Genomic DNA, 16,283 nt, shown 5'->3' with positions numbered 1-16,283 from the left:
GCGGTAGAGAGAGAGGGAGGGAGCGGTAGAGAGAGAGGGAGGGAGCGGTAGAGAGAGAGGGAGGGAGCGGTAGAGAGAGAGGGAGGGAGCGGTAGAGAGAGAGGGAGGGAGCGGTAGAGAGAGAGGGAGGGAGCGGTAGAGAGAGAGGGAGGGAGCGGTAGAGAGAGAGGGAGGGAGCGGTAGAGAGAGAGGGAGGGAGCGGTAGAGAGAGAGGGAGGGAGCGGTAGAGAGAGAGGGAGGGAGCGGTAGAGAGAGAGGGAGGGAGCGGTAGAGAGAGAGGGAGGGAGCGGTAGAGAGAGAGGGAGGGAGCGGTAGAGAGAGAGGGAGGGAGCGGTAGAGAGAGAGGGAGGGAGCGGTAGAGAGAGAGGGAGGGAGCGGTAGAGAGAGAGGGAGGGAGCGGTAGAGAGAGAGGGAGGGAGCGGTAGAGAGAGAGGGAGGGAGCGGTAGAGAGAGAGGGAGGGAGCGGTAGAGAGAGAGGGAGGGAGCGGTAGAGAGAGAGGGAGGGAGCGGTAGAGAGAGAGGGAGGGAGCGGTAGAGAGAGAGGGAGGGAGCGGTAGAGAGAGAGGGAGGGAGCGGTAGAGAGAGAGGGAGGGAGCGGTAGAGAGAGAGGGAGGGAGCGGTAGAGAGAGAGGGAGGGAGCGGTAGAGAGAGAGGGAGGGAGCGGTAGAGAGAGAGGGAGGGAGCGGTAGAGAGAGAGGGAGGGAGCGGTAGAGAGAGAGGGAGGGAGCGGTAGAGAGAGAGGGAGGGAGCGGTAGAGAGAGAGGGAGGGAGCGGTAGAGAGAGAGGGAGGGAGCGGTAGAGAGAGAGGGAGGGAGCGGTAGAGAGAGAGGGAGGGAGCGGTAGAGAGAGAGGGAGGGAGCGGTAGAGAGAGAGGGAGAGGGAGCGGTAGAGAGAGGGAGAGGGAGCGGTAGAGAGAGGGAGAGGGAGCGGTAGAGAGAGGGAGAGGGAGCGGTAGAGAGAGGGAGAGGGAGCGGTAGAGAGAGGGAGAGGGAGCGGTAGAGAGAGGGAGAGGGAGCGGTAGAGAGAGGGAGAGGGAGCGGTAGAGAGAGGGAGAGGGAGCGGTAGAGAGAGGGAGAGGGAGCGGTAGAGAGAGAGGGAGGGAGCGGTAGAGAGAGAGGGAGGGAGCGGTAGAGAGAGAGGGAGGGAGCGGTAGAGAGAGAGGGAGGGAGCGGTAGAGAGAGAGGGAGGGAGCGGTAGAGAGAGAGGGAGGGAGCGGTAGAGAGAGAGGGAGGGAGCGGTAGAGAGAGAGGGAGGGAGCGGTAGAGAGAGAGGGAGGGAGCGGTAGAGAGAGAGGGAGGGAGCGGTAGAGAGAGAGGGAGGGAGCGGTAGAGAGAGAGGGAGAGGGAGCGGTAGAGAGAGAGGGAGAGGGAGCGGTAGAGAGAGGGAGAGGGAGCGGTAGAGAGAGGGAGAGGGAGCGGTAGAGAGAGGGAGAGGGAGCGGTAGAGAGAGGGAGAGGGAGCGGTAGAGAGAGGGAGAGGGAGCGGTAGAGAGAGGGAGAGGGAGCGGTAGAGAGAGGGAGAGGGAGCGGTAGAGAGAGGGAGAGGGAGCGGTAGAGAGAGGGAGAGGGAGCGGTAGAGAGAGGGAGAGGGAGCGGTAGAGAGAGGGAGAGGGAGCGGTAGAGAGAGGGAGAGGGAGCGGTAGAGAGAGGGAGAGGGAGCGGTAGGGAGAGGGAGCGGTAGAGAGAGGGAGAGGGAGCGGTAGAGAGAGGGAGAGGGAGCGGTAGAGAGAGGGAGAGGGAGCGGTAGAGAGAGGGAGAGGGAGCGGTAGAGAGAGGGAGAGGGAGCGGTAGAGAGAGGGAGAGGGAGCGGTAGAGAGAGGGAGAGGGAGCGGTAGAGAGAGGGAGAGGGAGCGGTAGAGAGAGGGAGAGGGAGCGGTAGAGAGACAGAGAGCGGGAGAGGGAGAGAGATACAGTGATGTCTGTGGCTCATCAAATAGATTCGAGATGGAGATTTGATCGACACAGGGTTCGAGGGTCATGGGGGGAGGTGTCAGAGGTGAAAGTGGGGTTAAGACCACAATCAGAACAGATGCTAAATATCAGTACAGACTGAAGGGGCTGAATGGCCTCTTCCTATTCCTTATTCAGGAAGGGCTATTGTATCTCAGTTGATGTTTGCTGATCGCTGGGCGGCCATCTTGTATTTGCGTGACCCTTGCCCTCTCTCTCTTGCTCCCAAGCAGCAAAGCCTTAGCGCCCAACGGGCACCAATCAGTCCGGCGACCTTTAACCTGCGCGCTCACGTAGAAGCTTCTGGACACGGGGTGGAGGCGTGCCGTCAGCTGACCCTGACAGACAGGGCGTGTCGGGGTTACCTCACCAAGATGGGCGGCCGTATCAAAACCTGGAAGAAAAGGTGGTTCGTTTTTGACAGCCTGAAGCGCAGGTTGGCATATTTCACAGGTACGGACCCCGTACACCCCCCTTCCCCCCCCTTTCCCCCTTACACACTCCAGACCCCCTCAGTACTGACCCTCTGACAGTGCGGCACTCCCTCAGGACTGACCCTCTGACAGTGCGGCACTCCCTCAGTACTGACCCTCTGACAGTGCGGCACTCTCTCAGTACTGACCCTCTGACAGTGCAGCACTCCCTCAGCGCTGACCCTCTGACAGTGCGGCACTCCCTCAGTACTGACCCTCTGACAGTGCGGCACTCCTTCAGTACTGACCCTCTGACAGTGCGGCACTCCCTCAGTACTGACCCTCTGACAGTGCGGCACTCCCTCAGTACTGACCCTCTGACAGTGCGGCACTCCCTCAGTACTGACCCTCTGACAGTGCGGCACTCCCTCAGTACTGACCCTCTGACAGTGCGGCACTCCCTCAGTACTGACCCTCTGACAGTGCGGCACTCCCTCAGCACTGACCCTCTGACAGTGCGGCACTCCCTCAGTACTGACCCTCTGACAGTGCGGCACTCCCTCAATACTGACCCTCTGACAGTGCGGCACTCCCTCAGTACTGACCCTCTGACAGTGCGGCACTCCCTCAGCACTGACCCTCTGACAGTGCGGCACTCCCTCAGTACTGACCCTCTGACAGTGCGGCACTCCCTCAATACTGACCCTCTGACAGTGCGGCACTCCCTCAGTACTGACCATCTGACAGTGCGGCGCTCCCTCAATACTGACCCTCTGACAGTGCGGCACACCCTCAGTACTGACCCTCTGACAGTGCGGCGCTCCCTCAATACTGACCCTCTGACAGTGCAGCACTCCCTCAGTACTGACCCTCTGACAGTGCGGCACTCGCTCAGTACTGACCCTCTGACAGTGCGGCACTCCCTCAGTACTGACCCTCTGACAGTGTGGCACTCCTTCAGTACTGACCCTCTGACAGTGCGGCACTCCCTCAGTACTGACCCTCTGACAGTGTGGCACTCCCTCAGTACTGACCCTCTGACAGTGCGGCACTCCCTCAGTACTGACCCTCTGACAGTGCGGCACTCCCTCAATACTGACCCTCTGACAGTGCGGCACTCCCTCAGTACTGACCCTCTGACAGTGCGGCACTCCCTCAGTACTGACCCTCTGACAGTGCGGCACTCCCTCAGTACTGACCCTCTGACAGTGCGGCACTCCCTCAGTACTGACTCTCTGACAGTGCGGCACTCCCTCAGTACTGACCCTCTGACAGTGCGGCACTCCCTCAGTACTGACCCTCTGACAGTGCGGCACTCCCTCAATACTGACCCTCTGACAGTGCGGCACTCCCTCAGTACTGACCCTCTGACAGTGCAGCACTCCCTCAGTACTGACCCTCTGACAGTGCGGCACTCCATCAGTACTGACCCTTTGACAGTGCGGCACTCCCTCAGTCCTGACCCTCTGACAGTGCGGCACTCCCTCAGTACTGACCCTCTGACAGTGCAGCACTCCCTCAGCACTGACTCTCTGACAGCGCGGCACTCCCTCAGTACTGACCCTCTGACAGTGCGGCACTCCCTCAGTCCTGACCCTCTGACAGTGCGGCACTCCCTCAGTACTGACCCTCTGACAGTGCGGTGAATGTTGAAGATCGGGGAGGGAGTGAGTGTATTTTGAGGGTGTTACTCTATCACTGATTCCATCCTCTCCCATCCCCAGATAAAGGGGAAGCGAAGCTGAAAGGCGTGATCTATTTCCAGGCTATCGAGGAGGTTTATTTTGATCACTTACGGAGAGCTCCGAAGGTAAATGTTTGACTCTCTGCTCCCTCATCCACACCCCCACTACTCTGTAAATAAGGATCGGCCAAAATAGTGACCCAGGAGAGGCAGTCTGATCAGAGATAGACAAACGGGGTAACAGAGACGATGTGTCGAGGGGGATGATATTTGGAAGTATTGCAAACAGCGAAGAGGACAGTGCAGAACGTCAGAGGGACATGGTGAGGTTGGGGGAGTGGGCAGAGAGTTGGCAGACGCAGTTTAATGTGGAGACGTGTGAGATGATTTATTCTGGTCGGAAAAACATGGCGAGACAATGAAAAATATGGGGTTCAATTCAGAAGGGGTGCAGAGGGAGCCGGGTGTGTGGGGGGAAGCGATGGCCTTAGTGGTATTATCGCCAGATTATTAATCCAGAAACTCAGCCAACGCTCTGGGGACCCGGGTTCGAATCCCACCACGGCAGATGGTGGAATTTGAATTCAATCAAAGATTTCTCAAATTTAGAATCTACTGATGACCATGAAACTATTGTCGATTGTCGCAAAAACCCATCTGGGTCAGTAATGTCCTTTAGGGAAGGAAATCAGCTGTCCTTACCCGGTCTGGCCTACATGTGACTCCAGAGCCACAGCAATGTGGTTGACTCTCAACTGCCCTCGGGCAACTAGGGATGGGCAATAAATGCTGGACCAGCCAGCGACGCCCGTGTCCCACGAATGAATAAAAAAAAAAGATTATTGAAGGTGGCAGGACAGGTGGAGAGAGCAGTTAATAAAGCTGACAGTATCCTGGGCTTTATTAATAGGGACACAGAATACAACAGCAAGGAGGGTAAACTGAACTTCGACAAGAACCTAGTTAGACCTCAATATTGTGTACAGTTCCGGGCACCACATTATAGAAAGGATGTGAACACATTGGAGAGAGCGCGGAAAAGATTGTCGAGAACAGTTCCAGGGATCAGTGACATGGATCGAGTGGAGAATCTGGGATTGTTCTCCCCAGGGGAAGAGAAGGGGGAGATCTGATCGGGGTGATCAATTTCGCGGGGGGGGGCTCTGGGATGGAGTGGTGAGGGAGTAACTCTTCCCAATGGTGGAGGGATGGGGAACCAGAGAGAGGGGACACAGATTGAAGGTGATTGGCTGATGAAATGATGGAGGCACAAAAACGAAGAAAATTACAGCACAGGAACAGGCCCTTCGGCCCTCCAAGTCTGTACCGACCATGCTGCCCGACTGAACTAAAACCCCCTACCCTTCCAGGGACCATATCCCTCTATTCCCATCCTGTTCATGTATTTATCAAGACACCCCTTAAAAGTCACTACCGTATCCGCTTCCACTACCCCTCCCGGCAACGAGTTCCAGGCACCTGCCACCCTCTGTATATCTCCTTTAAACCTTGCCCCTCGCACCTTAAACCTATGCCCCCGAGTAATTGACTCTTCTACCTGGGAAAAAGCTTCTGACTATCCACTCTGTCGATGCCCCTCATAATCTTGTTGACTTCTATCAGGTCGCCCCTCAACCCCCCGTCGTTCCAGTGAGAACAAACCAAGTTTCTCCAACCTCTCCTCATAGCTAATGCCCTCCATACCAGGCAACATCCTGGTAAATCTTTTCTGTACCCTCTCCAAAGCCTCCACATCCTTCTGGTAGTGTGGCGACCAGAATTGAACACTATATTCCAAGTGCAGCCTAACTAAGGTTCTATAAAACTGCAACATGACTTGCCAATTTTAAAACTCAGTGCCCCGGCCGATGAAGGCAAGCATGCCGTATGCCTTCTTGACTACCTTCTCCACCTGCGTTGCCACTTTCAGTGACCTGTGTACCTGTACACCCAGATCCCTCTGCCCATCAATACTCTTAGGGGTTCTGCCACGAGGAGAAACTCCTATCGTCCAGCGAGGGGATCGGATCAGGTACGCGTTGACTGAGAAAGTGTGGGGAGGCAGATTCAATCGAAGATTTCCAAAGGGATTTGGATCATTAACTTGAAGAGGGAGAATGTGCAGAGCTCGGGGGGAGGTGGGAGAAGATGGGGTGTTGGGTGTAGGTTGAGTGGCTCTCGAGAGGTGACACCGACACGATGGGATGAATGGTCTCTGTCCGCCCTTCGAAAGAGGGTATCGTTTCTGAATATGTTGACGGTACAATTTTGTTGTCTTGTCCCCTGTACTCAAAACCCAGGCTCCATCCACCCCTCCCTCCCAAGTTTAATCTCTTTGTTTTCTACCTCCTCGACCCAGAGTCCGAACCCTCCTTTGACTTTCTGCCTGAAGACCTACGACAGACTTTACTACCTCGTGGCCCCCACCGACGTCTCCCTGAGAATTTGGATGGAAGTTATCCTCACGGCGATGGAGGGGGGCGTCCAGTTTTGAGGGATCTGCCGCCATCCAGAGTAACGGCATCTCCGCAGTTACCCGCACCTCGAACCCACCTCACCCGACAATGCCCACTCGGTACCAACCTCAGCAAACCATCGGACCGAGGCCTGTCCGAAGGTGGTCTTGTTTTTTTCTGAAGCTCCATCAGGTTCTATTCAGAGCTAAAAGATGTTTTCTCAATCCAGATCTCCGATGTTTCTCAGAAGTTCCTGAGGGGATGCTGCTGCTTGCGTGTACTGACATTTACGGGAATTGGTTGCTAGTACACTCAAGATGGTGGCTTTGGGGGCACTGATGCCCATAAGTAGAGCTGGTACACTCAAGATGGTGGCTTCAAATGGACATTTGTGCTGGTATACTCAAAATGGTGGCTTTGACAGTGCTTTTACACATATTAGAGCTGATACACTCAAGATGGTGGCGTCAAATGAACATTAGAGCTGGTACACTCAAGATGGTGGCTTCAAATGAACATTAGAGCTGGTACACTCAAGATGGTGGCCTCAGCACCACTTGCACTGATATTAGAGTTGGTACACTCAAGATGGCAGCTGCAGTGCCACTGGCACAGATTTTGAACTGGTACACTCAAGATGGTGGCCTCAGCTCCACTGAGAGCTGGTACACTCAAGATGGCAGCGACAAAGCTCAATATAAAATGGTGAGGGTGGTCTTTGGGTCTCTCAATCTTTGTTGTGCTGCATCAGTTTAATCCAACAAGCCTCCAGATTGAGAAACTGCTCTGAAATCCACGCAATCCTGGGTCCTTGCAGCGAACTGTTCAAAGATGCTGTGAGCTTTGACGGAGGAAGGTCGCTTTGAGTTTAATTGTGAATTTCTTTTGTGAAAAATGTTTGTGCTGACTGACTTTATCCCCCTGTTGGCCAAACAGGGAAACTGAATGTAGTAACTGCCTGATTGCACATGTTATCCTTAGACTTCTGTCCAATAACATACTGCATTGGTGGCGGGTGCAGCACTTTGCTTAAGCGAATTCTGAGAAATTTGACGCAAGGGAATTTTGTCCTGGGAATATCCAAATGACAGCAGTGAAGATACCACAAACTATACCAGTCCTGGGTGTGTTTGATGGGGACAGTGTAGAGGGAGCTTTACTCTGTATCTAACCCCGTGCTGTACCTGTCCTGGGAGTGTTTGATGGGGACAGTGTAGAGGGAACTTTACTCTGTATCTGACCCCGTGCTGTACCTGTCCTGGGAGTGTTTGATGGGGGACAGTGTAGAGGAAGCCTTACTCTGTATCTAACCCCGTGCTGTACCTGTCCTGGGAGTGTTTGATGGGGACAGTGTAGAGGGAGCTTTACTCTGTATCTAACCCCATGCTGTACCTGTCCTGGGAGTGTTTGATGAGGACAGTGTAGAGGGAGCTTTACTCTGTATCTAACCCCGTGCTGTACCTGTCCTGGGAGTGTTTGATGGGGACAGTGTGGAGGGAGCTTTACTCTGTATCTAACCCCGTGCTGTACCTGTCCTGGGAGTGTTTGATGGGGACAGTGTAGAGGGAGCTTTACTCTGTATCTAACCCTGTGCTGTACCTGTCCTGGGAGTGTTTGATGAGGACAGTGTAGAGGGAGCTTTACTCTGTATCTAACCCTGTGCTGTACCTGTCCTGGGAGTGTTTGATGGGGGACAGTGTAGAGGGAGCTTTACTCTGTATCTAACCCCGTGCTGTACCTGTCCTGGGAGTGTTTGATGGGGGACAGTGTAGAGGGAGCTTTACTCTGTATCTAACCCCGTGCTGTTCCTGTCCTGGGAGTGTTTGATGGGGACAGTGTAGAGGGAGCTTTACTCTGTATCTAACCCCGTGCTGTACCTGTCCTGGGAGTGTTTGATGGGGACAGTGTGGAGGGAGCTTTACTCTGTATCTAACCCCGTGCTGTACCTGTCCTGGGAGTGTTTGATGGGGCAGTGTGGAGGGAGCTTTACTCTGTATCTAACCCCGTGCTGTACCTGTGCTGAGTACTCGTGTCTGGTACGACAGGGGTTGGCAGGAATAGTGAATGGATTCTTCCCCAGACCACATCCTGATCCAATGAATCTTCCAATCCAAACATGCAACTGGCCAATTTGAACCCAATGTCCTCTTGGCCTTTGCGAAGATCCGGAATCGGACCTCATGTCTGGAACCGTGTGGGATTGGAGTCCACCTTGACTCTCACTCCTGGGAAGGGGCTGTCCAGTTCACCCTGAGGTAATATCGTACCCATCCAAGAGTAGTTATGGACTCGGGTGAAAGGTCATTCAAGCTGATGCATCCTTTGAATCTCTGATGTAAATTTTGCGATCGATATTAATTTTTAATATATTTAAATTGTTAAAGAGAACGTATCACTTTGTTCAAACACTCTCTCTGCCTTGGTTTCCACGGGCAACCCCAAAACTAGATATAGTGTACCCTGAAGCTGAAGGGAACTTGGTGCTCGAATCATCCCATCGCTCCCCCGAGCTGCGTGTGGCCTGTGTGGTGCCAGGGCCTCTCCGATTTGCCTCAGTTCCATTTCGGGGTGAGGTGTGTGGGTGGAACCAGCCATGGGCCCCCGGCTCTCAATCAGGGCCTGGTGTCTCTCCGTGGCCACGTGACAGCGCATGCAAATGTGACAACAAAGCATTGTGGGTTCATCTCATGATGTGACGTCCAATATTTGGAAAGGGTTTGATCCACTGGGATTGTGTACAGTGGGAGTGAATGGGAAGGGATTTGATCCATTGGGATTGTGTACAGTGGGAGTGAATGGGAAGGGATTTGATCCACTGGGATTGTGTACAGTGGGAGTGAATGGGAAGGGATTTGATCCATTGGGATTGTGTACAGTGGGAGTGAATGGGAAGGGATTTGATCCACTGGGATTGTGTACAGTGGGAGTGAATGGGAAGGGATTTGATCCATTGGGATTGTGTACAGTGGGAGTGAATGGGAAGGGATTTGATCCATTGGGATTGTGTACAGTGGGAGTGAATGGGAAGGGATTTGATCCATTGGGATTGTGTACAGTGGGAGTGAATGGAAAGGGATTTGATCCATTGGGATTGTGTACAGTGGGAGTGAATGGGAAGGGATTTGATCCACTGGGATTGTGTACAGTGGGAGTGAATGGGAAGGGATTTGATCCATTGGGATTGTGTACAGTGGGAGTGAATGGAAAGGGATTTGATCCATTGGGATTGTGTACAGTGGGAGTGAATGGGAAGGGATTTGATCCACTGGGATTGTGTACAGTGGGAGTGAATGGGAAGGGATTTGATCCATTGGGATTGTGTACAGTGGGAGTGAATGGGAAGGGATTTGATCCATTGGGATTGTGTACAGTGGGAGTGAATGGGAAGGGATTTGATCCATTGGGATTGTGTACAGTGGGAGTGAATGGGAAGGGGTTTGATCCATTGGGATTGTGTACAGTGGGAGTGAATGGGAAGGGATTTGATCCACTGGGATTGTGTACAGTGGGAGTGAATGGGAAGGGGTTTGATCCATTGGGATTGTGTACAGTGGGAGTGAATGGGAAGGGATTTGATCCATTGGGATTGTGTACAGTGGGAGTGAATGGGAAGGGATTTGATCCACTGGGATTGTGTACAGTGGGAGTGAATGGGAAGGAAATTATTTGGAAAGCAATCGCGTCCCCTTTGGCTCATCATTGGTGGGGAATGGACGATCGTGGGGAGCAGGGTGAAGTTGGAATGGAAGCTGCTATGCTATGATGGGATCTTGCTGTGCGATCATCTCCTCCACTGACCTGATGGACCGCCAGTGAACTGTGATTGGCTGTGAACACGTTTCCAATGTTGATGGGCGAAGCTCTGGAAGGCGATGCCTCTGAAATGTTTCACAATTGTATGGTTGTTCATGGATTGTTTGTTATTGTAATATGTGGTTTTTCTGTTATGATAGTTGGTGGTTTGTTCCGGCCCCCGTCTATTTTCTTGCGTTATTACCCAGTTTGTGAAGCAGTTTCTGGGTAATGTCTGTCAGACCAACCCTGAGATATCTCACCCTCCAGGATATCACATGATGATAACTCACCAATGACATGTCCCCATTTCCAATGACCTCGTTATGACTCCTTCCTGCCCATGATGCAGTACCATGCACTCACCAGCAGGGAGCGGTGACACATGGACAACCCGTCTACAACGAGCTGCCCTCCCGAGGCGATGCACTCGTCAGTGCGGTGCTCAGCACTGACCAAGGTTTATGTAGCGTCTTCAATGTGGGGAAAATACCCCAAGCGGATCGACAGGAGTGACACTCAGACACAATCTGATCCCGAGACTGGGCAGAGAGAGAGGGAGGGGCAGAGAGTGAGTGAGAGGGAAGGGCAGGGAGAGTGAGTGAGAGGGAGGGGCAGAGAGTGAGTGAGAGGGAGGGGCAGAGAGTGAGTGAGAGGGAAGGGCAGGGAGAGTGAGTGAGAGGGAAGGGCAGGGAGAGTGAGTGAGAGGGAAGGGCAGGGAGAGTGAGTGAGAGGGAAGGGCAGGGAGAGTGAGTGAGAGGGAAGGGCAGGGAGAGTGAGTGAGAGGGAAGGGCAGGGAGAGTGAGTGAGAGGGAAGGGCAGGGAGAGTGAGTGAGAGGGAGGGGCAGGGAGAGTGAGAGAGGGAAGGGCAGGGAGTGTGAGTGAGAGGGAAGGGCAGGGAGTGTGAGTGAGAGGGAAGGGCAGGGAGAGTGAGTGAGAGGGAGGGGCAGGGAGAGTGAGTGAGAGGGAAGGGCAGGGAGAGTGAGTGAGAGGGAGGGGCAGGGAGAGTGAGTGAGAGGGAGGGGCAGGGAGAGTGAGTGAGAGGGAAGGGCAGGGAGAGTGAGTGAGAGGGAGGGGCAGGGAGAGTGAGAGAGGGAAGGGCAGGGAGTGTGAGTGAGAGGGAAGGGCAGGGAGTGTGAGTGAGAGGGAAGGGCAGGGAGAGTGAGTGAGAAGGAGGGGCAGGGAGAGTGAGTGAGAGGGAGGGGCAGGGAGAGTGAGTGAGAGGGAGGGGCAGGGAGAGTGAGTGAGAGGGAGGGGCAGGGAGAGTGAGTGAGAGGGAAGGGCAGGGAGAGTGAGTGAGAGGGAGGGGCAGGGAGAGTGAGTGAGAGGGAAGGGCAGGGAGAGTGAGTGAGAGGGAGGGGCAGGGAGAGTGAGTGAGAGGGAGGGGCAGGGAGAGTGAGTGAGAGGAAAGGGCAGGGAGAGTGAGTGAGAGGGAAGGGCAGGGAGAGTGAGTGAGAGGGAAGGGCAGGGAGAGTGAGTGAGAGGGAAGGGCAGGGAGAGTGAGTGAGAGGGAAGGGCAGGGAGAGTGAGTGAGAGGGAAGGGCAGGGAGAGTGAGTGAGAGGGAAGGGCAGGGAGAGTGAGTGAGAGGGAAGGGCAGGGAGTGTGAGTGAGAGGGAGGGGCAGGGAGTGTGAGTGAGAGGGAGGGGCAGGGAGTGTGAGTGAGAGAGAAGGGCAGGAGGAGGGGCAGAGGCACTGACCCTCTGACAGGGCGGCGCCCCCTCAGCACTGACCCTCTGACAGGACAGCTGGATTTTGGACTCCGTTCTTTTACATGGGGCTTCTGCTCATGAGCTTGGGAGATATCTGATGACGTCCCATTTCGCTGCAATGAGTTGTAAACCACGTGTCGCCTGTTGGGAATTAAGTCAGCAATTCTGAATGTTCTTGCAGAGTTCTGTCTGGTTTACCTCGATGAGAATTTCTCTTTTCTAATAATGAGTGTTAAATTGACGTAGATTCAAAATACTCAAATCCAGAATCCATCATTAGCCTGAGTCAAGTTACAAGCACTGGCGAAGTATTTGGAAAGTGTGGAGAAAATGGTATTTTCAGCTCGTTATGTCATGTGTTAGGCAATTGGACAAGTCAACTTGGAGCATTGTCAAGGTTTCGAGTTTTTATTGAAACCACATGCAACGAGGGAAGGCCATTCAGCCCCTCCCCTCTAGCCTGTTACACAGGAACAGGAGGAGGCCCCATTCAGCCCCTCGAGCCTGTTACACAGGAACAGGAGGAGGCCATTCAGCCCCCTCGAGCCTGTTACACAGGAACAGGAGGAGGCCCCATTCAGCCCCCCTCGAGCCTGTTACACAGGAACAGGAGGAGGCCCCATTCAGCCCCCCTCGAGCCTGTTACACAGAAACAGGAGGAGCCCCATTCAGCCCCCCTCGAGCCTGTTACACAGGAACAGGAGGAGGCCCCATTCAGCCCCCACCTCAGTTCCGTAATCCTTGACCCAAACCAAGATGACCCCTTTTGATCTCGCCCGATCTTTTGCACAAGTAGTCCCTGACCGTGACGAACTGGCTCCTGACCCTGGCTGCCTCTGGCAGGGGGGCGGGGGTCTCCATTTGTGTGTCTGCACACCAGTGCTCCGACCCCCCCCCTCCCAGCCGAATCGTCAATAGTGCCACGCGTGTGGACCTACCGCAGGGGTACCCGGTATGCCTTACTCAGTGAGACATCTTGCAGATCCAGCCATGTTGTTTCATCTCGAATGAATAACTCACTCAGGGCCAAGGATGTCGTGATGGTGCTTCACACACCCGATGCCCGGAAACAGGAATGACCTGAACATAAGAACTCGGAGCAGGAGAAGGCCATCTGGTCCCTCGAGCCTGCTCCGCCATTCAATAAGATCATGGCTGATCTTTTCATGGACTCAGCTCCACTTACCCGCCCGCTCCCCATAACCCTTAATTCCTTTACCCTTCAAAAATTTATCGATCCTTGCCTCAAAAACATTCAATAAGGTAGCCTCAACTGCTTCATTGGGCAGGGAATCCCACAGATTCACAATCCTTTGGGTGAAGAAGTTCCTCCTCAACTCAGTCCTAAATCTGCTCCTCCTTATTTTGAGGCCATGCCCCCTAGTTCTAGTTTCATCTGCCAGTGGAAACAACTTTCCTGCTTCTATCTTATCTATTCCCTTCATAATCTTATACGTTTCTATAAGATCTTCCCTCATTCTTCTGAATTCCAATGAGTACAGCCCCAGTCTGCTCAGTCTCTCCTCATAAGCCAACCCTTTCAACTCCGGAAGCAACCTAGTGAATCTCCTCTGCACCCCCTCCAGTGCCAGTATATCCTTTCTCAAGTAAGTAGACCAAAACTGTTCACAGTACTCCAGGTGTGGCCTCACCAGCACCTTATACAGCTGCAACATAACCTCGCTGTTTTTAAACTCCATCCCTCCAGCAAGGAAGGATGTGATTGGCCCTGAGGATTTGGTGATGATGGACACTTTGTCTGTGATGCATTCTGGGGAAGGGCAAGGGGGCAAGGGGATTTGCGCGATGAGTGGCCCAGTACGGGGAAGGGCAGAGGGGGAGAAGAACAGGTCCTGGAAGGTCGGCAGGAAGAGAAGGTGATTGGGAAAACACAGCGAGAGGCATTCATCTTTACCCAAGCTGGGGTACAGGACGTAAGAACTGGCAGGTCAGGCTGGAACTGGCGAAAAAAACTAGTTAGGCAGCAAGTACAAGGCAAAGTCCAAGTGCTGGTAAATGTGGGCGGCACGGTGGCACAGTGGTTAGCACTGCTGCGTCACAATGCCAAGGACCTGGGTTCAATTCCCGGCTTGGGTCACTGTGCGGAATCTGCGCGATCTCCCCATGTCTGCGTGGGTTTCCTCCGGGTGCTCCAGTTTCCTCCCACAGTCCAAAGATGTGTGGGTTAGGTGGATTGGCCATGCTAAATTGTCCCTTAGTGTCCAAAGATGCACAGGTTAGGTGGATTGGCCATGCTAAATTGTCCCTTAGTGTCCAACGATGTGCAGGTTAGGTGGATTGGCTGTGCTAAATTGCCCCTTAGTGTCCAAAGATGTGCAGGTTAGGTGGATTGGCTGTGCTAAATTGCCCCTTAGTGTCCAAAGATGTGCAGGTTAGGTGGATTGGCCATGCTAAATTGCCCCTTAGTGTCCAAAGATGCACAGGTTAGGTGGATTGGCCATGCTAAATTGTCCCTTAGTGTCCAAAGATGTGCAGGTTAGGTGGATTGGCCATGCTAAATTGCCCCTTAGTGTCCAACGATGTGTTGGGGTGATCGCAGTTGGAAAACACAACCCTAGATTACAAAACATATTCAAATAATTCCTTCACATCTGAGACTTAGCCGGACCCCAATTGACCTTGGAATGACTACTCAACCCCTAAAGTGCTTCAGTAAACCACAAGGATAACATGTTTATTACAAAGCCAGACTTGTCCAGCAGAGAAGCAAAACACTTGATATTCGGAAGTATAATATGGAAGTATAATAAATACTCTGTCGAAAAAACCTCACTCTCACCCACCTACGCACCAAAAAATTGAATGGAACAGAGGGGTTCGTCACAAGGTGTAGCTGGTTAATGGTTCGAAGGGAAAAGGATCATTGGCAGTGTTCTTGAGATGCTTGCGGGGTCTATTGCCAATCACTGCCGGTCAGTCGCTTCCAGATGTGGAGTGACTACGGGGCCACCTCCATTTGTTCCCTGTCGCGGGACTGGATCTCAAACCTGGGCAACTCATATCTTTGTATCACCATTTCAACACTTCTGTCTCCAAAGTGAAACCAAAACGAGCTTCTGAAGACAGTTTTGCAACGTATCATTGATGCATCTTTTTTTGCCCTCTCAGGTGACCCTCTTGTGAATGGCCCTCCAGGGTTAAGACATATTCCGCGCCATTAAAACTGCTTAAGTACCTTTTCTCCTGAGAATGTTGTCTCTTCCAGGAACAGCAGTGTCCTTTCGGGGAGGGGGGTTGCGGGGGGGTGCCTTTTTTCAAAAAAAAGGACAAAAATTTCTAGAGTCTTTGCATTTAAAAAGGAAGCATTTTCTGGGGTGAGAGCGTTGACGGGGGAACAGGATGGAGGGGCTGAATGGCCTCTCCTGTTCTTCTGTTTCCAGTGGTGCTGGGCGAGCGATGGGAGTCAAGACTTTTGAGTATTGGGAGAGGGAGGGTGGCCCATGTCAACTCGTACAAATCTGACTCACCAGTCAGTATCGCCCTCCCCTCTGGCCTCCGGTGAGTTCCCGCCACACACTCCCCACTGCTGTCCGTTCATTTGTCCGACATACAACACTGAACCCCGGCAGGTGTTACCAATAAATAATGTCAAAATGGCCGATCGGTAATGACATGCAGAAAGATGCAAAGGTAACGGTGCCACCCTTCCGCTACACGATACAAATGTCAGTTGTTGTTGGAGACGAGGAGATACAGACACAGGACCAGCAACGCCACAGGGACAGACTCGAGCCGGGAACTTCCATTGCAGAGATGCCCATCGCAGCACTCAAACTGCTTCCCAGTTTCCGCCCCGAAGATAATCTTGGTGGAGACCAGCAAACAAACGGATTCGGAGACACATCCTTGGAAGTCAATGGTAATGTTGTGGCCATCTAGCACAGAGAAGGAGAGATTCAATGCCAGCGTAACCTTTCTCGTCCTCTTGGACCCAGTGTTGTTTAAGCCTCCTCTCCCGGCCCCCACCTCCCCTTCTAATCCGCCAACTCCCTCAACGCAGCTGGAGCAGGGAGCGAGTTTAGAAACAGCCCCGCCCCGAGACATTGCCATGTTTGAAGACTTTCGCAACAAGAGGAGGAACATCTGACATCAAATCCTTTGGAATTACATTGTGTTGAAATTCCATCAGGACAGCTGGGAATGTTGGCATTCTGCACTGTCAGAGGGTCAGTGCTGAGAGAGTGCTGCACTGTCAGAGGGTCAGTGCTGAGGGAGTGCCGCACTGTCAGAGGGTCAGTGCTGAGGGAGTGCCGCACTGT

The 16,283-nt window shown here is 53.3% G+C and overlaps 2 protein-coding genes across 2 annotated transcripts in view; one reads left to right on the top strand and one right to left on the bottom strand.

Annotated features, from left to right (window-relative positions):
- Positions 1-2,185: 2,185 nt before the first annotated feature.
- LOC144488613 (pleckstrin homology-like domain family B member 1) lies at positions 2,186-8,892 on the top strand. Its single transcript, XM_078206673.1, has 3 exons — positions 2,186-2,401; positions 4,086-4,171; positions 6,405-8,892. Exons 1-3 carry the CDS (start codon positions 2,323-2,325, stop codon positions 6,537-6,539), a joined length of 300 nt encoding a protein of 99 aa, XP_078062799.1. The 5' UTR covers positions 2,186-2,322; the 3' UTR covers positions 6,540-8,892.
- Positions 8,893-14,665: 5,773 nt separating this feature from the next.
- Positions 14,666-16,283, bottom strand: part of LOC144488612 (phospholipase A2 inhibitor gamma subunit B-like) — a 61,322-nt gene continuing 59,704 nt past the window's right edge. Inside the window, exon 6 of the mRNA XM_078206672.1 lies at positions 14,666-15,899. Coding sequence (XP_078062798.1) covers positions 15,691-15,899 — 209 coding nt within the window. The 3' untranslated portion in view covers positions 14,666-15,690. The remainder of the gene's footprint in view (positions 15,900-16,283) is intronic.

Source organism: Mustelus asterias, unplaced genomic scaffold (genome assembly GCF_964213995.1).
Source record: "Mustelus asterias unplaced genomic scaffold, sMusAst1.hap1.1 HAP1_SCAFFOLD_1709, whole genome shotgun sequence".
NCBI classification, from domain to species: domain Eukaryota; kingdom Metazoa; phylum Chordata; class Chondrichthyes; order Carcharhiniformes; family Triakidae; genus Mustelus; species Mustelus asterias.
Note: the sequence above shows the minus strand (reverse complement) of the source record. Positions and strands in the feature narration are given on the sequence as shown.

What these genes read in the sequence shown, in the direction of transcription:
- LOC144488613 (XM_078206673.1), top strand. Translation starts at nt 2,323, where the DNA reads ATGGGCGGCCGTATCAAAACCTGGAAGAAAAGGTGGTTCGTTTTTGAC. An exon ending in CAGGTTGGCATATTTCACAG is followed by an intron (nt 2,402 to 4,085) that starts GTACGGACCCCG and finishes TCCCATCCCCAG; the next exon opens with ATAAAGGGGAAGCGAAGCTG. An exon ending in ACTTACGGAGAGCTCCGAAG is followed by an intron (nt 4,172 to 6,404) that starts GTAAATGTTTGA and finishes TCCTCGACCCAG; the next exon opens with AGTCCGAACCCTCCTTTGAC.